This window comes from Glandiceps talaboti, chromosome 13 (genome assembly GCF_964340395.1).
Source record: "Glandiceps talaboti chromosome 13, keGlaTala1.1, whole genome shotgun sequence".
NCBI classification, from domain to species: Eukaryota; Metazoa; Hemichordata; class Enteropneusta; family Spengelidae; genus Glandiceps; species Glandiceps talaboti.
This window is the reverse complement of record NC_135561.1, coordinates 3,585,229-3,606,961: the sequence shown is the minus strand read 5'-3', so window position 1 is coordinate 3,606,961 and position 21,733 is coordinate 3,585,229. Positions and strand designations below refer to the sequence as shown.

Sequence of the window (21,733 nt, the reverse complement as noted above, 5' to 3'; positions counted from 1 at the left end):
CTGTATGCTACATGCAAGTATTGTATGGCTGAAAAGACCTGATAGGTAATACATTAAACATTTATATCCACTGACATTTGATGGTTAATGTGTGACGTACACACACTTCAAATCACTACACATGATGCCTGGTTCTTGTTTTGCATACCAATGTTCACCCACATCAATCTATTCAAGCTATCCTTAGTCCTGCCTCAGGTAGGATCTTTAGTGTTGTGTAGATGGGGCTAGTGAAAACAAGAACCACTGTGACAGAGAGAAATGAAATTCTACATCTAACACAGTTCCTATAAATTGAATAGCACAATTTCTACAATCTTAGTTACAGCTAACCCTGGTATTAAACTTTGGTAGTTTTACCATACACTCTCTCCAACATCCATGATTTTACCTACTTAAATAAAAATATACAATACAACATGATTTTAAGTGTGAAAAAGGACAGCAACTTAAAAATCTTGACTATTCATCCTTGCATTCTTTAATTAAACAGTTCTTCTGTATCAGCATGGAGATGGCATGACCTTTACAGAGATGACACGACCTTTAAAAAGTTTACGTGCAAGGAAAGAGGTCAATCCTAGGTCAATGTGATCATCTATGGCATCTAGAATAGGTTATTTCATTGTTAACACTATGCATGTACGGGATTTTATTATCTGACTTCTACAATAGATATAACAAAGACTAGTAGTGGTTGTGTTATCTGACTGCCACTTACAATAGCCCCTTACCAACAATTACCCTAGTAATGCTACTTGAAGAGTAATACCATGCTAGATCTATACAGTTGATTACACAATGGTATTCCCGTCAGATTTCTAGTGAACTATGTCTGGTAATATGGACAGCTTGTATGTATAGGGTTACACTTCAGACCAATGAAAGAATCGTGGTCTGAGGTTAGACATAGACCAGCAATGCTTTTACATCAAACTAGAAAGACGGGTCTTAGAAAAAAATAAATCTCTATCAAAATAAAATAATTGTTGAGACTGTCTGGTTAGTACTGAGTATGTACATGATCTATAGCTGTGTTATAACGCTATCTCAATGTCAGACTGATCATGAACTCTGTCCGATACAGGCAGCTTGTGTATAGGGTTAGATGTATGTAACCGGTAATCTTTTTACACCATAAGACTTGTCTTTAAAAACTTTGTATTGTTGGACTAGAACTGTGTACATCATGCATGACCTATGACCTAATAGTTGTACTGCAATGGTATCTCAATGTCAGACTTAATCACGAAATATTAGTATGTGTATGTCATTATCACCCACTTAATTCCATGGCCTGATACAGGCAGACTGTCGATCTACAGTGGTTAGATGTATGTAACAGCAATTTTCCATCATGAGACTGGTCTTTTTGGTCAGAAAAAATCCCTTTGAGACTTTGTATAGTAACTATACCAAGAGAATAGGTATGACCTTGAGTTGAACTGCAATGGTATCTCAATGTCAGACTTATCAGGAACTACATGCGTGTCTGATATAAAGAACTTGTATTAATGCCTTAAATACAGGGTATATCTAATCAGCCATCCTTTCCCACCATAAGACTAATCTTTTTGGCCAGAAAAATACATCTATGAAGAAAATAATTTGAGAGATTTTGTTGTATTTTACTGTATATATGTATGACCAGTCACCTATACTTGTATGGCAATGGTATCTCAATGTCAGACATATCACAGACATGTACAAATATGCGTGTCTGTGATATTAATGCATTAACTAATCAGCCATCCTTTCCTACCATAAGACTGGTCTTTTGGCCAGAAACATACATCTCTGAAGAAAATCATTTGAGAGACGTTGTTGTATATTAGACTCTGTATATGTATGACATATACTTGTATGCAATGCATTGATATCTCAATGTCAAATGTATCATGAGTTATGACATAACATAAGCAGCTTATATCTACAATTGTTAAATATATGTAACAGCAATATTTTTCTATCATCTTTTGGTCAGGAAAACATATCTTTCTAAGGAATATAATTTTTTTTTAGATTTGTATGGCACAAATGCACAATGTCAATTCATAAAATAACCATGTCAGATTGGTCTATAATTTTTCTAGCTATCATAATTATTTGATTATATTCATTTAATAATTAACAAATATGGTCAGCTGGGTGATAAAATTTTTATATAACTTTAAAATATGGCTCAGTTGGGGTAACAACATTTTTATATAACTTTAAAATATGGCTCAGTTGGGGTGATAACATTTTTATATAACTTTAAAATATAGCTCAGTTGGGATATTAGCGATTGAACATAATATATATACAACCTTAATAATTATAAACTGATTATTAATAAATTTCTGCATACATCCATTTTTAGTCAGTACGCACTGCATTTTTTTATTCTCTTTTGTTTGTTTTCAAAAATTATTTATGTTTTATCAGATTATAAATTGCTATAGTGTAGCATCTGTAGTTCAATTTATCCAGGGATGTAGCTGTACTAACTGACATACATTTGTAATACTGCAACACAAATATACCAATACCAGTCAGTCTATGTACATGGGTTTAAACCTACCATGCCTATTTTATCACAGTCAGGGTTCCTTACAAAATTATGACTGTAAACTGGTATTATATCATTATGTACATGCAGGAATAATTACATTTTATCAAACTGTGTCCATAATTTTACAGCTTCAGTTTCATGATATTAGACAGATTTGGCGACACGTTTTACGTGAACGTGAACAGGACATGTCACGAATTTCTGTGATGACGTCATCAAACTGTGTCCATAGTTTTACAGCTTCAGTTTCATGATCTTAGACAGATTTGGCTACACGTTTTATGTGAACGTGAACGGGACACGTCACAAATTTCTGTGATAACGTCATCAAACTATGTCCATAGCTTTACAGTTTCAGTTTTATGATATTAATGTTAAATGAAATATTTACACTTTTTTTTTTATAAATGCTGACCTGGCTTTCCTTAGTCAATATGGTACCATTGGCAAATTGCCAAAGTGTGATTGACCTGGTTGTCACGGACACAATGACCTTTGATATAACAATAAACCAATCAGATTTGATCACTAATTTATAAGCAGTTCAACTTTTAAGTGCTAAATTTGCAATGGGTCAACTTACAATTTCACAGTTATTCAACTTATTGTACTAGTAGTGAGGTATGATTACTGTACTTCAATTTATCCAGTTTACACTCCATTAAAATATTTATCACATTTATACCATTGCTGAAAGTTACCCTAAACTGTTCTTTAGTAGGGCTTTTCTCTTTAGTAGGGGTGAAGTAGAATTCTTTCTCACCAATATATAGGGTATCTGTATCTGTAGAATACTGTGTAAACATCCCAATGGGATTACCACACACACACACCGATACGTAAATACTAAAGTTGGTAGCAACCATAGATAGTTCCTCTCCACTGTCTAATTTAATATTAAAGCATATTGAACAATTAACATGACATCCAAGGTTTGTCTAAAGAACTGTTTAAAAGCTGTACTGGATGATGCTTCCCTAATATTCAGTTAATTCAGGGATTGCTCTGGCAAAAATTTTAAAAGATCACTGGTAGGAATTTAATTTTGATGGAATATCCATTAATAAGATTTGAAATCATTTCTTCTAGACAGGTATGGGACTGGTAGTAGTGGAAGGTGTCTGGTTTGCACTAAATCCAGGTATTATTTGATAGGAAATGTATGTCCACCTTTACTGTTTATAACGAGCCTGAAGAAGGAAATAACATTTTAGCAAAAAGCTGGGTTTTAACAAGAACTAACCACAATCAACCAGATTATACAGGTATTGAAACGTCAACAATGCTTTTCACTAAGGTACAATGTCATCATTAAAATGTAAGTCAAACACTAGTATATTACCATTAATGTTAGCCTATGCAATCCAATTATAGCGTAGTGTGATAAAATTATACAAAATTATACTTCAAAATACAAATATATTGAAAATACAGGAAAACATATACTTCAGTTCCGAAGGGTTAAAATATGTTGCTTCTAAAAAGTGTGACTTAATTTCCACTCTCAAGAGTAATAGACTATAATTGTGTTGGTTTTTATTGTTACTGGTTTCTATAAGAGCAGTGAACAGAGCATATGTTAAATTCATTAAAATTTCACCTCAGAGGAAACAGATATTAGCAGCAACATCATGATAACTAACAGCTACTCAGGTGGAAATCCAATTTCTTCCAACTATTGAGTGGTATTTAGATTTTTATCAAATATGTATGAATATGAAGTATATGGTAAAAGGCAGGAAAACATTCATCATGTGTTAATGAATGACTGGCTGTCTGGCTGTCTGGCTCGCTAGCTGGCTGACTGGCTGGCTGGCTGGCTGGATGGATGGATGACTGGCTGACTGGATGGATGGATGGATGGATGGATGGATGGATGGATGGTTGGATGGATGGATGGATGGATGGATAGATGGATGGTTGGCTGGCTGGATGACTGGCTGGCTGGATGACTGGCTGACTGGCTGGATGAATGGATGGATGGATGGATGGATGGATGGATGGTTGGCTAGCTGGCTGACTGGCTGGCTGGATGGATGGATGGGTGGATGGTTGGATGGATGGGTGGATGGATGGTTGGATGGATGGATGGATGGATGGATGGGTGGATGGATGGATGGATGGATGGTTGGATGGATGGTTGGATGGATGGTTGGATGGATGGATGGATGGATGGATGGATGGATGGATGGATGGATGGATGGATGGACAATCAAGCATTGACGTTAAATTCAAGCTCTGAATGTTACAATTTACAATAAACCACCACTACTGCACATACAGATAAAACTGCAGTTACACTCAATTATTCCAAAAAAAAATCAATTAAAATAATCTATACAACACAATGTAAATACTATAAAGTAACATACTCAGGTACAACTACAAGGTACAGACATTAATTAAACCACATCATTCTATAATCAAATCAGGAAATTTTGTAAATTACTTCAAAGGAACACTGAATTATTTGAAGAAACACTGGATTCAACATTTTCCTTGACAATTTTTTAGCTGACCTTGACCTTTAAACCCATACTCTAGTCTAAGTCACAGGAAACACATGGTATTAAAGTTTTCTAAAAGCCGGCATGACCTTGCCAACCTTTAGATGACCCTGACCTTAAATTAAAGTCAGACATTTGCTTTCAGTTTATACGGATACCATTCAATCTAATAGTGGCCATTTTCACACTGTAAAATAAACGATATGATTCAGAGTTTTGCATCAACCCTAGCCCAGAGACTTGTCTTGTGTTACTTTCTCAAGAAGCCCTCTGCTCCAATAGATTGGTGTAGACAGCTAGACAAGTCTTTGGGCTACATCAAAATTCAATTCAATGTACAAGGTATCTGTGCCGATATCAATTTCCTTTCTACCTATAGTATAGGTGCTTTCTTTGCATGCCCGCAAGAAATGTTGGCACCAGAAAAATAGAAATCCTACATCAAATCACAAGCCTTCACTGTGAATGGTATAGATGTATTACAGTCACTATTATAGTACCAATAGTACATTGTATTTGTAAATGAAAGATCAATCACTGTAAAATTTGATTGCCATAACAACCATACTAGGTACAGGTTGAATTCAGTAGGGATAGGTGACTGTATTCATTAAGTAACTAACACCTGTGAACTGACACAAAATAAATATAAGCACAGCTTTCATTGCAGATTTGATTACACTATGCATACTATCTCCATACAGCTCATAATCTGAGAACAGAGCTAATTTGTAAAGCTTAGATTAGATGTTTCTCTAAAACTAAGATTTGATCTAATTCTCTAAATCTAAGCTTATAGAGCAGCTAATTTCCTAAAGATTAGATTTAGATCTATTTATCTGTGGCAAGCCTGACATGCCATACATGTACACATACACATGCCATTATATTACATGTGCCCTGTCAACATGTATCTTCCAACTATGTATCTATCAAGGATTTATGGTTTCAAATCATGGCTGTCACATGTCAACCACATGGTTATCACATGGCCAGATCATAGAATGAAAGACCAGCATTCAATTCCTGGAGGTTCACTTGATAAAATGAAAACTACCTTAATACAAGCTGTGTGGAATATAACAGTCCCTAGACCTCAATGAACCATACTTATAACCACCCCAGTTACCCAATCAAAATAACACTTTAAATAAATACTGCACTGCTGTAGCCTCCAGGATGAATACATCATTCAATGTTATTACAGAATCACCTGTATGACTGCTGTGTCACAGTCTATTTTAATGACAGCATATAAAATAAACAATTGACACTTAGTGGTAATCATTATGGATGTCTCTACTGCACATCATGGCCCACATCAGTATCCTGCTGATGTGCTCTATTGGTTTTAATGTCTAGACATAATTAACTTTATAGGGGTCAAAGGTTACCCAAGGTCATCCCGAGGTGACCTTTAACAGAGATGTGTAGGGTGTCTTCATGATAATGTCCAATATTCCAATAGTGGACATTATGAATTGTTTTATAACCTAGGGTATATGTTTATTTGTTTGTTTTTTAGGTGAAATAGATACATCTTAATAACAATCATGGGTAGTGGTTGCATAGGACAGGAAAGCCTTGGAATGAAGTAAATAGTACCATGACTGAGACAGTGAAAGAAATGCTTGAAGATATAGTAGATGTCATTTCATGTATTTACAAGCATTCTGGGATATTATCTCAATAGCTGTCTGTCTGTCTTGTCTGTTTGTTTATTTGTTTGTCTGTCTGTTTTGTTTGTCTATATCTATGTATCGATCTATCGACCTGACTATCTATCTATCTATCTATCTGTCTGTCTGTCTGTCTATCAATCTATCTATCTAACTACTGATCTGTTTATCTATCTATCTATCTATCTATCTATCTATCTATCTATCTATCTCTTTGTTCATCTATTTTCACCGTGATATATATATATATATATATATATATATATATATATATATATATATATATATATATATATATATATATATTATATATATATATATTTATATTTATATATATATATTTATATATATATATATATTTATATATATATATATAATACAAAATGTATGTATACACTATAATCCACTATCTGTATCAACATGTTTTACCTATGCTGTGTTGCTTCTAACTTATTATTTCATAGAAATAATTTCATACAACGTGCTCCCATGAGTCCCAGACAAAGCCTGAGGCACATAATACCTAAATTGATTCTCTATTTTTAATTTCACAATTTAATTTACTAGTACACTCCATATCCATACTAACCAGCATTCATTTAATATCCTCAAGTCACTTTAGAACAGGAAAGCCTGGAAATTATACTAACTACAGGGTATTTCATTTCCTACACGGTTAGAGCAGAAAAGAACAGCTTAGATAACACGTTATTAGCATTATACAATGAGAACACACCAATGTCTGTTGGACATATTTTTATGACTGCAGAAAAAGTCTGTAGATTTTTATGTGCGTAATAAGTTTGATTTCTTACATCAAATTAAGAGTTGGCTTTTGATTCCATACTTTTAATGGGGAATTCTACTCTGCCTACTTCAATAGCTTCAGATGTAATCTTTGTCTCATCCAATCTGATCTTACAAGACAGAGAGAAGTACTAGAAAAGTACAGTAGAGATAAAATACAGCAAATAAAACAGGTTGAGTCGTCTGATTGTAATCAGAATGTCTGATAGAAATGACTATGAATCCTTGAGGCTTCTCTTTCTTCCAAATGATGTGACTAAATCCTGACAATACAAGATAAGTTTATCTCAAGAGTATATTTGATGATACACATGGTGTATATAGACTGACAGACCAATGCAGTATGTATTAAGATAAAGTTGGCATATGATATAATTTCTACCTGGGTTCCTAAGTTTTTTTATTTGTCTACGGTTGCTGTGTAAAATCATGGTCTTACACACAAAACTATACATTTTTATCATTTATCAACTTTTTGGTAATACCTTGGAATCTTAGTAATTCATTAAACAACTGAATGTGGGCATAAGATGCAATGACTAAATTATCTTATATATGTAGTAGAGGTAGTGGTAGTAGTAGTAATTTGGTATGCCTGCATACTACAGTACATACACATACATGTATTTGTTTTACAGGTAGCATTATGCAGTGCAATACCAACACCTTATTACTTCATACAACATGTACCTGTACATGCAAATAAACAATGCAAATGGTACACACACACACAAAATTGTGTGGACTGACAGTTGCATTTTTTTTCCCACAAAATTTGTGTAAACTAAATGTGTAATGATTATAACAGAACTTTATGAGTGTCTGTCAGTTTAGGTATTCCGGGTATGTGCACTTGCATTTGCTATAAAAGGTCTTGAAAGATTGAAAGTACAGCCTGAGAAAAGGCATGTGTGCTCCAAGTACACCACACTGGTACTCACACATATCACAGGGTTCTGTCACACAACAAATACACACAACAAATACACATGTATCAAAAATGGAATTCTAGGTTAGATGTTGGAGTGTCATCTAAGTTTGTAACTGTATATAGCTATAGACATTCCTGTAATTGTGGACATGCTAATACATACTGACATGTATACTAACTACCCAATTCAATGTCTGCTTCCAGGCCCTCTATGTATGTGACCACTAAGCTTTTCAACACCATTTGGTAAAACAAGACTACCTGGTACAATTTACACATTTCCCATGTGCACTACAGTATATTTTCATTTATTTATTTATTTATTAATATTTCACATACAGACACCACTTCAGTGCTTAAGCACTGTTCTCCCAATGGAACCTGTTGCAAAATTTAATACGAACACAGAAAAATACACAAAAAAGGGACAAACTACGACAAAAAGTTTAAAGGCACAGTGTACTTTAAAAGATATCCACTTACATTACCAGACTACATTCTTAAGATGTCTTTTAAATATCTATGAATTCAGAGCTGATCTTATTGATAGGGTAGATTGTTCCATAGAAATTAGAAGAACAGCACCACTGTAGTGAAATGCCCATTTCCAATATTCAGTTTTAACTGTAGGGATGTATTTTTATATAAAAACTTAATAACAGACTAACTCTTGTAGATTTAATCTATTTACCACCTCAGACTTACAAGTACCATTATTCTTAAAATTGTTGAGGTCAAGTTAAAGGCCAATGTTGGGTTATGGATTAAAATTTGGTTGGGAAAAGAACAGTTTGGCAGAGCTAGATTAAAACTTGGACCTGAATAACTGAATGGTACAATGTAGATCTAATTCTAATGGCCCTATAGTTACATTACTGAATGTACATCATTGCAAACCATGGCCTGTTTTATGGCACCATTCTTAACGCGCCTCCCCACCTTTTATTTTGAAGTGTATTAGCAGAAGAAATAACAGCTCTGGTTTGCGAGAATGTGTATGTAGCACTAATATGAAAACATGGGATTCATACATTGAGCTGTTAATATAACACAATCAACATTAATTTAACAGTAATGTAATCTGACTTTCTTATTTCAGTAATCTGTACCAAGGATACATTCAGATTATTCATTAACGTCATACTGCTAGCATACATTCATCCTGCAAAGGTCAACTAAAGGTCAAACCAATATAGAACTCAGAAGTAACAAAATGACCTTTATAAACAAGTGACTATCTGGTAAATTCATTTATTTATCACTGCCTTCTGACATTACTATGGATATTTTCACACGAAACCTGGTATTACAAGAAACCATGGAAAATTGGCAAAACTAGAGTTACTATTTTGTTAATTTAATAATTTTCATTTGCATAATTTATTCATAAACATAACTTGTAAACTGTGTATAATTTGTCGATTTATGACTTCCATTACTCTAATAAGTGTATTCAGAAATAAATAAACAATATCAATTATCGAAGATTGAAATTCATGTTTGTACGTTATCCTATAATTGTGCCTGTACTTATTTTCACTATTTGTTTTCATCCCAAATAAATCAACTAATGGCTATTTCTGCCCTGAAATGTTAAGGAGAGATGCAGCCAAGAATAAGTGTACTATGCAATTGAATGTTTTGACATGTTTTCTATAATCTAAAATTTAGTCCTACATGGCATACAAAATATTTTATCAAATTGATAACTCAGTTTATCATTAATTCTCCAATAACTTAAGTTACATTATTTTGTGGAGTAGTGAAAATTAAACCCTCACAACACCTTAACCCCCACCCCCCAACTGCATCATCTCTTCCCACCTATAACATGTAAGTTTATTCTGTACTTCAGCGACCTTTGGTGATACTCAAATATATGGTATTACAAGAAACCATGGAAAATTGACAATCTAGAGTTACTATTTTATTAATTCAATAACCTTCATTCATATATATTCATAACCATAACTATTAAACTGTGTATGCATGGTGTGTTGATATTCCACTATATGATATACAGAATTTGTTCAGACCCTCCTCCAGCTCATCTCAAAATTAGTAAGAAATAGTTGAACTATCGGTATACAAAGTAGACCTACTTTAACTTAATGCTGTTAACTTTTCCCCATTAACCCTTGGGCCTTCTGATGACCTAAGTTACATCTATACTATATACATTGTGTACTGTACCATTACACTGTACAAGCAAAAAAAGGAAAAGAAAAAAGAACCCCAAAAAACTTTAAAAGAACTTAAAATAACAAAATGTCAGCAAAGAGTTTTTTTCTGCAAAGAAGTCAGTGTCAGTGTGCAGTCACATAATCTATAAGACTTGTGCACTAGTATGTCAAACTAAAAAGCCAAAAAAGGTCAACTAAATGACATTTATAAATGTGTGACTTTTCATGACATTGACAACAGAAACCAGGTACACATGTACTTTAGCCGAGAACTAAAAGTAAAACCAGTAAATAGGCCAGGTAAAAAATCTTTTCACAGCAGTTCTGATTACTTTGTCAACCATAAACATGTTAATGTCTGACCAAAATCATCATGAAAATAGTATTAAATGTTAGTTTTTGTATCAAAAATTAAATGAGACAAATTTCAAAATGAATAGAGATAAAAAAATATCCAAATTATCAATACAAGGCTGACCTAACCTATTTCTCAAAGAGTACATGCATTGTGATGCATTCATCAGAAATTACTCTCTTTTTTTAATTTTGCCTTACATATTTAGAAATTGATTGGAAACTTCTGAGCTGATTGATTGATAACCATTGTGAACATTTAGGCAGGAAGTTTTCACTAGATCTGTCAGTGTAATTGGGTTGTTTAGCATGTCAGTTAGTTGTGTACATTTCTATCTACAATATATCTTTCGTGATTGGTGACAACTACTATTTACATCAATTTTATTTCAATTTTTATGATAATTCAAATTAAAACATTAATTAAAACTATTTTCAAACTCTTGAGCACTTTTTGATGTCTGATTGGTGTGTGAACTCTAAAATTAATTTTATCTTTTAACTGTCATAACATTAATAACATTTAAATTTTATATGAACACGAGATCAGATATCATAAAAATCTGTACGCTGTTGAAACTTGGATAATTTCCAATAACAACAGCAACTATGACGGAACGTGACCGAAAACAACGTGCGGTGGCCTAATCACAAAATGCCGGTGAATGTCGTGCTCGATCGTTGGTAGCATTAAATCATTTGCGGTAGTTCATAGACATACGGAAGTGTGACATAGCAGATGTGCAAACTAGTTGAGCACGTGAAATTTCAAACGCGAGAACTAAGTAGAAGAGCGATTTGGACAGAGTTGAGATCTGCAGTTTAATTATTTGTGGGCCTATGAATGTTAACCACAAAATCATTCTAAATAATTTTACCTTGCGAGTCACCGCCGCTTGTAAAGACGGCAATACTTCTCCCATGGCTGCGAATATCTTCCATAAGAGAGCCCTGGAGACTGGGGCGATGGCCAAAACGAGCGACAGAATCACAAACATCGTTGGGTAAATTCTCAGTTGATTCTTTCCGAGCCATCTTCGAGTCGTCTACTTGCCTCTGTCCGCCAAGTGTCCGCTTAACACCGGTGCCGCTGTAACTACTCATGGATTCCCTTAGATAGGCCCTGAATAAAAATGTTTATGATAATTTATGCAACACTTTGAGGCACGACAAAAAGGATAGCAAGGTTAAAGTTAGGGGTCAGAGGTCACCAACATTGTGCTCATTTTTCTATTTGAACTCTTGATGGCGCTCTTGCTAACTGTGCTGACCCTCGAGGCCTCCGAGTCACTCCTGCTATCCAAGATATTTTGATTGAGAATGAAATAGTGAAGTTATCTTGGCGAAATCTCCATATGATGTGGTCAACACAACATGCAATGTGAAACGTTCTCAGAACGTTCTATTAATATCCAAATTTGCACATACCGTTGCGATAGATTTTAACGATCTATGTTCTAACTACCAAATACATGCAACTAACTGATTAATGATAAAGACATAAAATATAAATGTAACGCATGTAATCACAAGTCCAATGTAGCAATCTACTATACACAGCAAAACATACTCGTCTCTCTAGAGTAGAGGAGAGTAGAGTACAACTTTCTGTCTGCATCTCATGTAAACAAAACAATTGGCTTAAAAAGAAACCTACAACTATTTATGGTCATACAACTACATATAGCTGCAATAATTGTAGCGTCTTGCTGCGGTTTTGAAGGTTTTTTTCGTCTGTTTTGGTGACTTTTTAAGTTTTAGTGTTAATCCGCACCTAACGGGTAAGGTGCGGGTTAAACAAAACAGACGGAAAAATCCTCAAATCCACAGCAAGACGCTACAATTATTGCACCTAACAACTACAGGTCATTTAAACACTTTAGTGATGTAGCATTTTTAATCGATCTAGAAGAAGTACCTTGATCTGTCATCGACATATTTGATGACCCAACAGATGCGTTTTCAGTATGGTGCCAACTCTTTATGGACATCATGTACAAACACGCTCCACTCTAAGAAAGGCGTGTGCGTTATCCCAAACAGCCTGATTGGATGACTAATGAAATATTGGCCATACGTGACAATTATAAATCAATGGGTGATGGAACACAAAATGCCAAGTACTGGAGAAATAAATTAAAACGCATGATCAACGAGTCAAAAACTATTACACTAACAAACTTGATGGAAGAGAATAAACACGATACATGTACCATAGTAAGAAAACACTTGCTTGAACTTTCACCGAAATCAAGTTCAAAGACACCAGTCTCTATTGAACTTGATGATAAAGCTACCACTGACTCTGAAACATTTAACAAGCACTTTACAGAAATGGCAGAAAATATTGAAAAAACCAAAACTATTGCTACCCACCTAAAAACGCCGCTATTTAGTCGAGCAAAACTTGCTAGACTTGAGGTTCACCACCACCAACGACGACAAAATAATTGTAATGTAGGAATTCGAATGGTCAGTAATCTTCTAGTACATATCACCTACTGTCATAGGAAACCAAATAGTGATAGATATAGAAAGTGCGCCACGAGCACATGTTAATAAAGACTATGAAATATAACAACAAAACAGTTGCAAACATGAGAGTTTATATTTTTTCACTTTGTAAAAAATATTACAGAAACTAGCTAGGCAGAAATGTGTTCAATATCTACTGAATATGATGTATATTACATTTATCATTATGTATACGTCACTAATGGTGTGTAAATACGTCACTAATAGTGTGTAAATACCAACAGGTGTATGCCCATCTGTTCAAATATCAACTTTTTTGACACATTCTGTATCTTTATCTGTTCTATACATACAAGTTTTTTTGTATATTTTGTTCATTTATCAGCTACCCCGGCCCGTACCCACTTTATTAATTATCGAGTTCAGTATATGTTAGCCATTTCGCCGAGTCTACATCATACAAGAAGGACATTTTACCAATTATTTCGCTTGTTTGTACAACTGTCTCATTCTTAAACTGTAAGAAGTTGTCAAGCAAGACTTTTTCAAAGTCAACACAACATTTATCAAAATGTTTCGTCTGGTGTGTATGTGTTTTTGTGTTGCCATATGTTACAGCTACAGTGCACAATATGACGGGTAAGTCGATATTACCTTACACCACAGACAAGTATGAAACTTGTACAGAACATAGACAAAATTCAATGCTTATATTTTGAATACAAATGCATTTATGAATCAAACCGTTCTCTTTCAAAATATATACTTTAAAACATCTTTCGTTCTGTTAACATCTCATCAAGAACTAAAGCAGCTGGACTTTAATTAGTTTTTCGGGTTTTTTTCAGATTCAAAGTTCTCCGTGTTGATGTGGAGAAAGAATTGAACCTGAAGGTGATGAAGCGACTTCACAGTCAAGGGGAAGTAAGTCCACAAAGTCTGCAACAATACTTTAAATTTCGGTTGTACTGGTAGCTTTTTTTTCAAAATATTTAAATTTTCGGTTGTACTGGTAACTTTTTTCAAGCAAAATTAAACTATAAATTTAATAAATGTCAACATTTTTACTTTAATTTCGTTATACTTCCAACAGTTCGATTTCTGGAACTTCCCACGTGACTTGATGGTTTCACCGGAGCAGTTAGAGTACGTACATGGTGTGTTTGCCAAATATGGTATGGACTATCACGTGATGATAGACAACGTTCAGAGTTTGATAGATAATCAAGTCAGTAAACGTACACAACCGTCAATTCATTTAAGTGATTATGATTTCACAAGATACTATGATTTGAGCGAGGTGAGTTATGGAAATAAACTATGTAGTAATACGGTAGCCGTGTGCTATCTATATAAGTAGTACTTATTTATCTTTACTGAATTCTTGAATTGGACTTCATGCACCAGAAAGTGTAAAGAAGAAAATGATACACTCGGTGAAAGTAACAACGGATAAAAAAAAGTGGCAACAAATCATTCTTGTGAGGGCCTATGCATGGAAATAGTTCATTGGAACTAACCAATGTCCATGTGTAACCATGGATCTATTGATGTACATGTAACAGACATATTAGCATAGGTGTACAAGTTACATCACAAAATCAAATAAAAGACGTGAAAATATATAGATTCGAATATGAAGATGATCTATATATCACTTATATAATATCTTGTGTAATTTGATAATAATTATTTACCGACAGATTGAAAACTGGGTAAAGGAGATGGCGGAGACATATCCATCATTGGTGACTGACTTTGTTGTAGGTCCATCTTTCGAAGGAAGAGAAATGCGAGCACTTAAGGTATACCATTACCAGAAACCGGTGTTAATTCTTTATTTGTACATACCATGTGACAGAAATTCCCCTATCTAGTTACTCGATAGATTCTTAAATCAAATCTTGCGCCATTAATGGATGATTGAAATGTTGGATTTGATTTGATTTGGTACAAAATTGTGGTACAAATATGGGCGTGGCTTATATCAGTGACAAATTGCACCCAACCCTTCTATTAAGTTCTATATCTGCAACTGCATTACTACATAAGCCATAAACCGCATGAGAACTGGATGCAATTTGTCACGGATTAACTTGCATAAGCAGTATTCGCTCCGTGATTGGATGATAAACTGTTGTAATTTTATCTTATATTGTATTCCATTACCTAATGTTTGACGATCATTCCATTAAACATTGACGTCGTTCCTGGATTGACGATGTAGTGTTACATGCATTGCCTCAGAAAGACTACGGAAATCTCAACTGTGTGTAGATGATGACGTCATTCAGACGCATGGATGAAAACTATTTTACGCAATCACATGGGATTTCGCAGATGCATGGGATTTCATGGGCAAAACGATAAAAAAAACATCATAAATGAATAACAAATAAATTCAAAAAAGTAAATAGATTAAATAAATGAATAATAGGTCAGAAAGGTGACTTTACCACACACACACACACACACACACACACACACACACACACACACACACACACACACACACACACATATATATATATATAATATATGTATGTTACGTTTCAGGTTTTTAAAATCATATTTGTATAAAACATACAGCTCATATCCCGATATATAGCCCAGTATAAGTTACATATCAAAGGTCTATATTTGCTCTTATCTACGGGATATTTTGCAGCATACTTCTATAAAAGCGTTCTTTCTTTTCATGTTCTTTTTGTTACCTGAAAGGTCGGATCATCAGAAAACTCTTCAAAGAAAGCGGTGTGGTTTCATGGTGGTATTCATGCTAGGGAATGGATATCTCCAGCAGTTACTATGTTTATGACTAACCAGGTAACACCGATTTCTGGGAATATGAATGACAATGTGATTCTGAATGTAAAAGCACATGCTAGTAATTTTTATACATGTCGAGTAATACGTGTAATAATCTACTAATAACCTATTTAAGTGTGACTTGATAAAGTGAATTTCTCATAACTGAACCAGAATTAACTCATTGGTATCATAAAGACAAGAACAGGCAACGATAAATTGATATTGTGAACAAAAATTAAGTGTTTTATTTCTATGCGAGAAAAGCATTGAAAAAAGATCAACAGGCATAATTTTATTTGTTACGGGCAACATCAAGTTCATGGATAAATTAACATATCGCCCACTCGCATGATTAATTCAGTATAATATCATGACATACAGATCTACAAAACCTTTAGAAATTCATTAGGACATTAGTAGTGTTATATCACAGGGGTCAGCAGGTTCAGACTTATGGCAAACCGAATAGGCCAAAGAGAACATTTTGAATTTGCATTTTTTTTTTTTTTATTCGTTGTACAGTTTTATTTTTTATGTCCAAATTTTATTAATTATACGATTTTTGTTATATTTCTACCTTATTTATATATATTTTCTCTTTTAAACATTTTTTTGCACAATAAAGTATATTAGTGAGAGTTTGGATGACTATATTTCTCAACCCCTTGGATCGTAGGAAGTAGATTGCTTGAGTTGTAAAAGACGATCAAAGCTATCTCTGTTTTGTTTTTGTTTTTGTTTTTGTTTATTTTATAGCTAGTGGTGGACTATGACACAGATCCTGACGTCAGAAAGTACTTGGATACATATGATTTTTATATCTTACCAGTCATGAATCCTGATGGCTATGAGTATACATGGGTGGAGGTATCTATCTATCTATCTATCTATCTATCTATCTATCTATCTATCTATCTATCTATCTATCTATCTATCTATCTGTCTGTCTGTCTGTCTGTCTGTCTGTCTGTCTGTCTGTCTGTCTGTCTGTCTGTCTGTCTGTCTCCGTCTGTCTAGTTGTCTAACTACCTATTTTTGTCATCATTTTTATTTCGTATATGTTTTCCTTGCGTGTTATTTTGTATGCGTGTCTAAATGTACTCTTACGAATTTGTCAAATGGTTCATCTATCACACTAATGTGCATGACATAAATGATGTTACGTTCGTTTATCTATTTGTCTGTACCTCTCAGTCATGAAAAATACCGTTTTCTTCAGATAGATAAATTATCCTCGCTGGTAAAATAATGTGCTTTAAATCAGATAGTTACATGTAATGCAAAACTATTTTTTCACAGAATCGTATGTGGAGAAAGACACGATCACCGAACGAGGGATCTGAATGCATCGGGACAGATGCCAACCGAAATTTTAATTACACGTGGGGGTGTGAGTATCGTGTATATGTCTGTATGTCTGTCTGTCTGCAGACATAGGTAGGTAGGTAGGTAGGTAGGTAGGTAGGTATGGGTGGGTGGGTTAGGTAAGTAGGTTGGTTTGTTGGTTGGTTGGTAGGTAGGTAATACATGTATGTATGCATCCAATATCCATGCATCCATAGATGGATTGGCGAAATGCGAATGGTTGGATGATTGTTGTGTAGGTGAGTGGCCAGTGGGTGGGTGGAGATATCAGAGTGTCTCACATTTTGTTAAATATGTTTGCTGTATTGTGTTATTCCATGTTTCTTGTTTTAGTATACATATTTGTTGATTTGTTCATCCTCTCTGATTTCCTCGTTTTTTTACAGCTGGTGTAACCGACCCCTGTGCCAATGACTACGGTGGTTCTGAAGCACACTCCGAATCTGAAGTACTGGCCGTAACTGATTACATAATTGCATTAAATCAAACACAGCAAGTTACAACATTCATAGATATTCATAGTTACTCTCAATTGTGGCTGACACCATGGGCTTACACAGATAATTACAACCCTGTAGACTACCCGGATCAAGTACGTCATTATAAGTATCCACATCAACCACAAACTATTATATCCCACCGCTGCCACATAGCAATCAGTAATATTGGTTGCAACTAGGGAGGTTTCACACGTAGTTACAAGAGAGTGGACTAATGGCTATAGGACTGTATCCCACCGCTGCCACACAGCTCTCTATTTCTGTAGTAATATTGGTTGCTATTAGCGATGTTTCAGTAGTTACTAGAGGGTGGGCTAATGGCTATGGACTATACAGTATCCCACCGCTGCCATCATAGCAACTTATTTCATTAACATTGTTTGTTATGTTAATAATGTTTAATCAATATTCATTACTATTAACCTCCATGGACTGAGGTCAACATCCCTGGACTTAGGTCAACATCCCTGTCCTGTAACATTTTTTGACATCCCCAGCAACATGGCCAGTCAAGTACTTGATTTATTGTCTTACATAGAGGGATCAATCATTTACATGAATAGATTTTTAACATTACTTAATTTGTAAAGCACTTCTTTTTAAATATCCCACAACGTTGTACAATACGATAATAAATATTTATTTTTTAGACAAAAAAATCGGGTGAACAAAATGTAAAAAATAGTGTCGATAACGTTGTAGCACACGAAAACAATATATCAAAACTTGCCCACCTATCAATGTTAGTATTGTTGCAATATATCTTATCATTTGCGTTGTTTCAGATTGCTTGTGCCAATGATGCCTGTGCAGCCCTGGAGGCCGTGCATGGAACGGTGTATCAGTGTCGTGATTTGAATGGTAAATTACAGTATGATTCATCATTGTAACAACAAACAGGTCACTTTCTTTGCTACTACAGTAACACACAATCCGCCGAACTTTCGACAACTTTCTATGGACGTAATATCCAGAACATGTTTACCTTTATTTTTGTTTTATACTTCTTGCTTGTGTCCGTTTTATTTTCATCTCAAGTTTTATTCTGCAATCTTACAATTTTATTTTGAGTTCAGTAATTATCATAATGTATGTGCTTTTGGTGTGCTGTTTCTCGTGTGCTGGTGCTCAGATCATTATTGATATATATATCTGTCTAAAATGTGTGTTGGGGAGATGGGTGGAAGAGGGATTTATATCACCATAAGAAATTAGATTGCATCACAGGGTGCTCAGGCTCATTTAGTTATGTTTACAAATATAAACAAAACAAAATAAACATACAAGTAAGTAAACAAACAAACAAACAAATAAACAAGTAAATAAACAAACAAAATAACCTGACAAATGAGTAGATACATACATGAGTAAACGACAACAAACCAACGAACAACCAAACACTGCCCCCCCCCCCCCCCCCCCGAAATGGTCACATATGGAAATAACCGTGGGTTATTTCCATATGTGACCATTGGGGGGGAGGGCAGTGTTTGGTTGTTTGTTGGTTTGTTGTCGTTTACTCATGTATGTATCTACTCATTTGTCAGTTTAGTTTGTTTGTTTGTTTACTTGTATGTTTATTTTGTTTTGTTTATATTTGTAAACAGAACTAAATGATCCTGAGCACCCTGTGATTGCATGGCTGTGATTGATCATAGACCTACATACTACATTTCAGATGCTATCCCCCTGATTCATATTACACCATTTACAAATAATAAACCTAGAACAATTGCATATTATTCCCCAATATTTTTCTTCATTCAAGGAAAATATGAATGACCTAAGGGGCCTTGTCACTACGAGTCACTCTAGACGAGTGGTGACAAATCCTTAGTCAACGAGTATTTTCTGACTGAATGAAGTAAAATATTGGGAATAATTGCTGTACCTCCCCTACAAGCATAATTTATGAAAAATCTGAAAAAATAATGGTGCACTGATTTCGAATGTTTTGACTAATACTTCGAGCACCGCAAAGTAGTGACGTAGACACTGGTTATCATGAACGATCATGTGGATAGAAAGACTATGGTAATATCCCTATTTTCTGTGCAAATACAATAACTTGGGCTTGAGTATGGTACAAATGTATAAGTCTTTGAATATAATAAAATACATTGCACGTCTGTGACTTTATAATATCAGTGGAATGTGTATGTTACTTTCAAACGCAATTTGCATTTTATACTTGGGGATGATATTATTGTGAACTAAGGTCCATTTTCAATCTGTTCCTAGGTGAATATTATGGTATGAGCATTGATTGGGGCTATGGCGCTTCCTCTATAAAATACTCCTATCTGATCGAACTTCGTGATACCGGAGAATTTGGCTTCCTGCTTCCAGATGAACAAATTATACCAAGTGGAGAGGAAACCTATGCTGGACTAAAGGCACTTCTGGAATGTATTTTAACTATCCAGTAAATCAAAAGAGTTGATCAATAGGGAACTTGCAATCCAGACTGAGCATGCTCAGATGCAAAGGACTATGGGATTATCTGTGGTTCTTGTAATACCTAATCTGGAGCTACCGATAAAATAAACCTCTCGCAATGGTCAAGGTGACTATGAATTGATCATTTGTGGTTACAAGCAATGTAACATTATTGTTTACAATGCTAATTGGTTAGTATTTAATATCACATTTCCCATGATGCAACATTCAACATGGCGGGTTTGCAAGTTCCCTATTCATTGCCCTGAAATTGTTATACTAGTATATTACTGCCTCAATATAGTTGTTTGCACTTTAAGGACGAATCATATAAATACACTCTATGTGAGAATGGCGGATGACATTCTGATCAAAAGGCACAAACATCCATATTTTAGGCAATAATATTTCTATCACAGGAAAAATGAACAGTTTATGCAGAGAAAAATATCGTGATTATATTTAGAATTATGATTTTCATCAGGTTGAGAGGAATGGAATTCTTTTTTCTTTCACTTGCCAGGCAACTATCCTGGGATGTTCCTAGCTGAAATAAGTTAGTAAAATTTAGTAAAAAGAATAGTTGCATGCGAAAATAAATGATTTGAAGAAAGTTACAATTACTGAGAACTGACGGGTGGTTACTGTTCATGTGAGTGATTGTTGTAATGTGAAAGTATGTGGGAATGCATAAGACAACACTGTGATAAATTCTATGAAATTAACACCAACAACTATTTCTGAATTGATTTATGTTGAAAAGACCATTACATATGAGAGAGAGAGAGAGAGAGAGAGAGAGAGAGAGAGAGAGAGAGAGAGAGAGAGAGAGAGAGAGAGAGAGAGAGAGAGAGAGAGAGAGAGAGAGAGAGAGAGAGAGTGCACACATTGTATCAGTGTTCAAAAAAGATGACAGTAATCACCAACTCCAATAAACTTGCAGAAATTCAATCATTTGGAGAACACCTGCATAGACAGGTCATGTACACACATCCCAACATATGCACACAGACACACAGAGATAGTAACAGGCACACACACTCACACTAACAGCTATTAATAGCTAGCAAACTAAAATGAAAAGGAAAGCACTAACATTTTTGACCCAAGATGGTTTATTGAGATTTG

The 21,733-nt window shown here is 34.6% G+C and overlaps 2 protein-coding genes across 7 annotated transcripts in view; one reads left to right on the top strand and one right to left on the bottom strand.

Moving 5' to 3' along the window:
• Window positions 1-12,178, bottom strand: part of LOC144444712 (ATP-dependent 6-phosphofructokinase, muscle type-like) — a 54,743-nt gene extending 42,565 nt beyond the window's left edge. For all 6 annotated transcript variants that reach the window (XM_078134232.1, XM_078134233.1, XM_078134235.1 and 3 more), the window contains exon 1: window positions 11,894-12,178. In XM_078134232.1, coding sequence (XP_077990358.1) covers window positions 11,894-12,119 — 226 coding nt within the window. In that variant the 5' untranslated portion in view covers window positions 12,120-12,178. The remainder of the gene's footprint in view (window positions 1-11,893) is intronic.
• A 931-nt stretch (window positions 12,179-13,109) lies between these two features.
• Window positions 13,110-20,595, top strand: LOC144444912 (carboxypeptidase B-like). Its single transcript, XM_078134462.1, has 11 exons — window positions 13,110-13,552; window positions 14,339-14,414; window positions 14,584-14,790; window positions 15,194-15,295; window positions 16,212-16,316; window positions 17,058-17,168; window positions 17,601-17,700; window positions 18,053-18,258; window positions 18,952-19,012; window positions 19,343-19,346; window positions 20,385-20,595. Exons 1-11 carry the CDS (start codon window positions 13,110-13,112, stop codon window positions 20,593-20,595), a joined length of 1,626 nt encoding a protein of 541 aa, XP_077990588.1.
• Window positions 20,596-21,733: the final 1,138 nt, after the last annotated feature.

Coding starts and splice junctions, on each gene's coding strand:
- LOC144444912 (XM_078134462.1), top strand. CDS start 13,110: ATGGGTGATGGAACACAAAATGCCAAGTACTGGAGAAATAAATTAAAA. Junction 17,169..17,600: donor ATGAGTATACATGGGTGGAG/GTATCTATCTAT, acceptor ATTTTTTCACAG/AATCGTATGTGGAGAAAGAC. Junction 17,701..18,052: donor CACGTGGGGGTGTGAGTATC/GTGTATATGTCT, acceptor GTTTTTTTACAG/CTGGTGTAACCGACCCCTGT.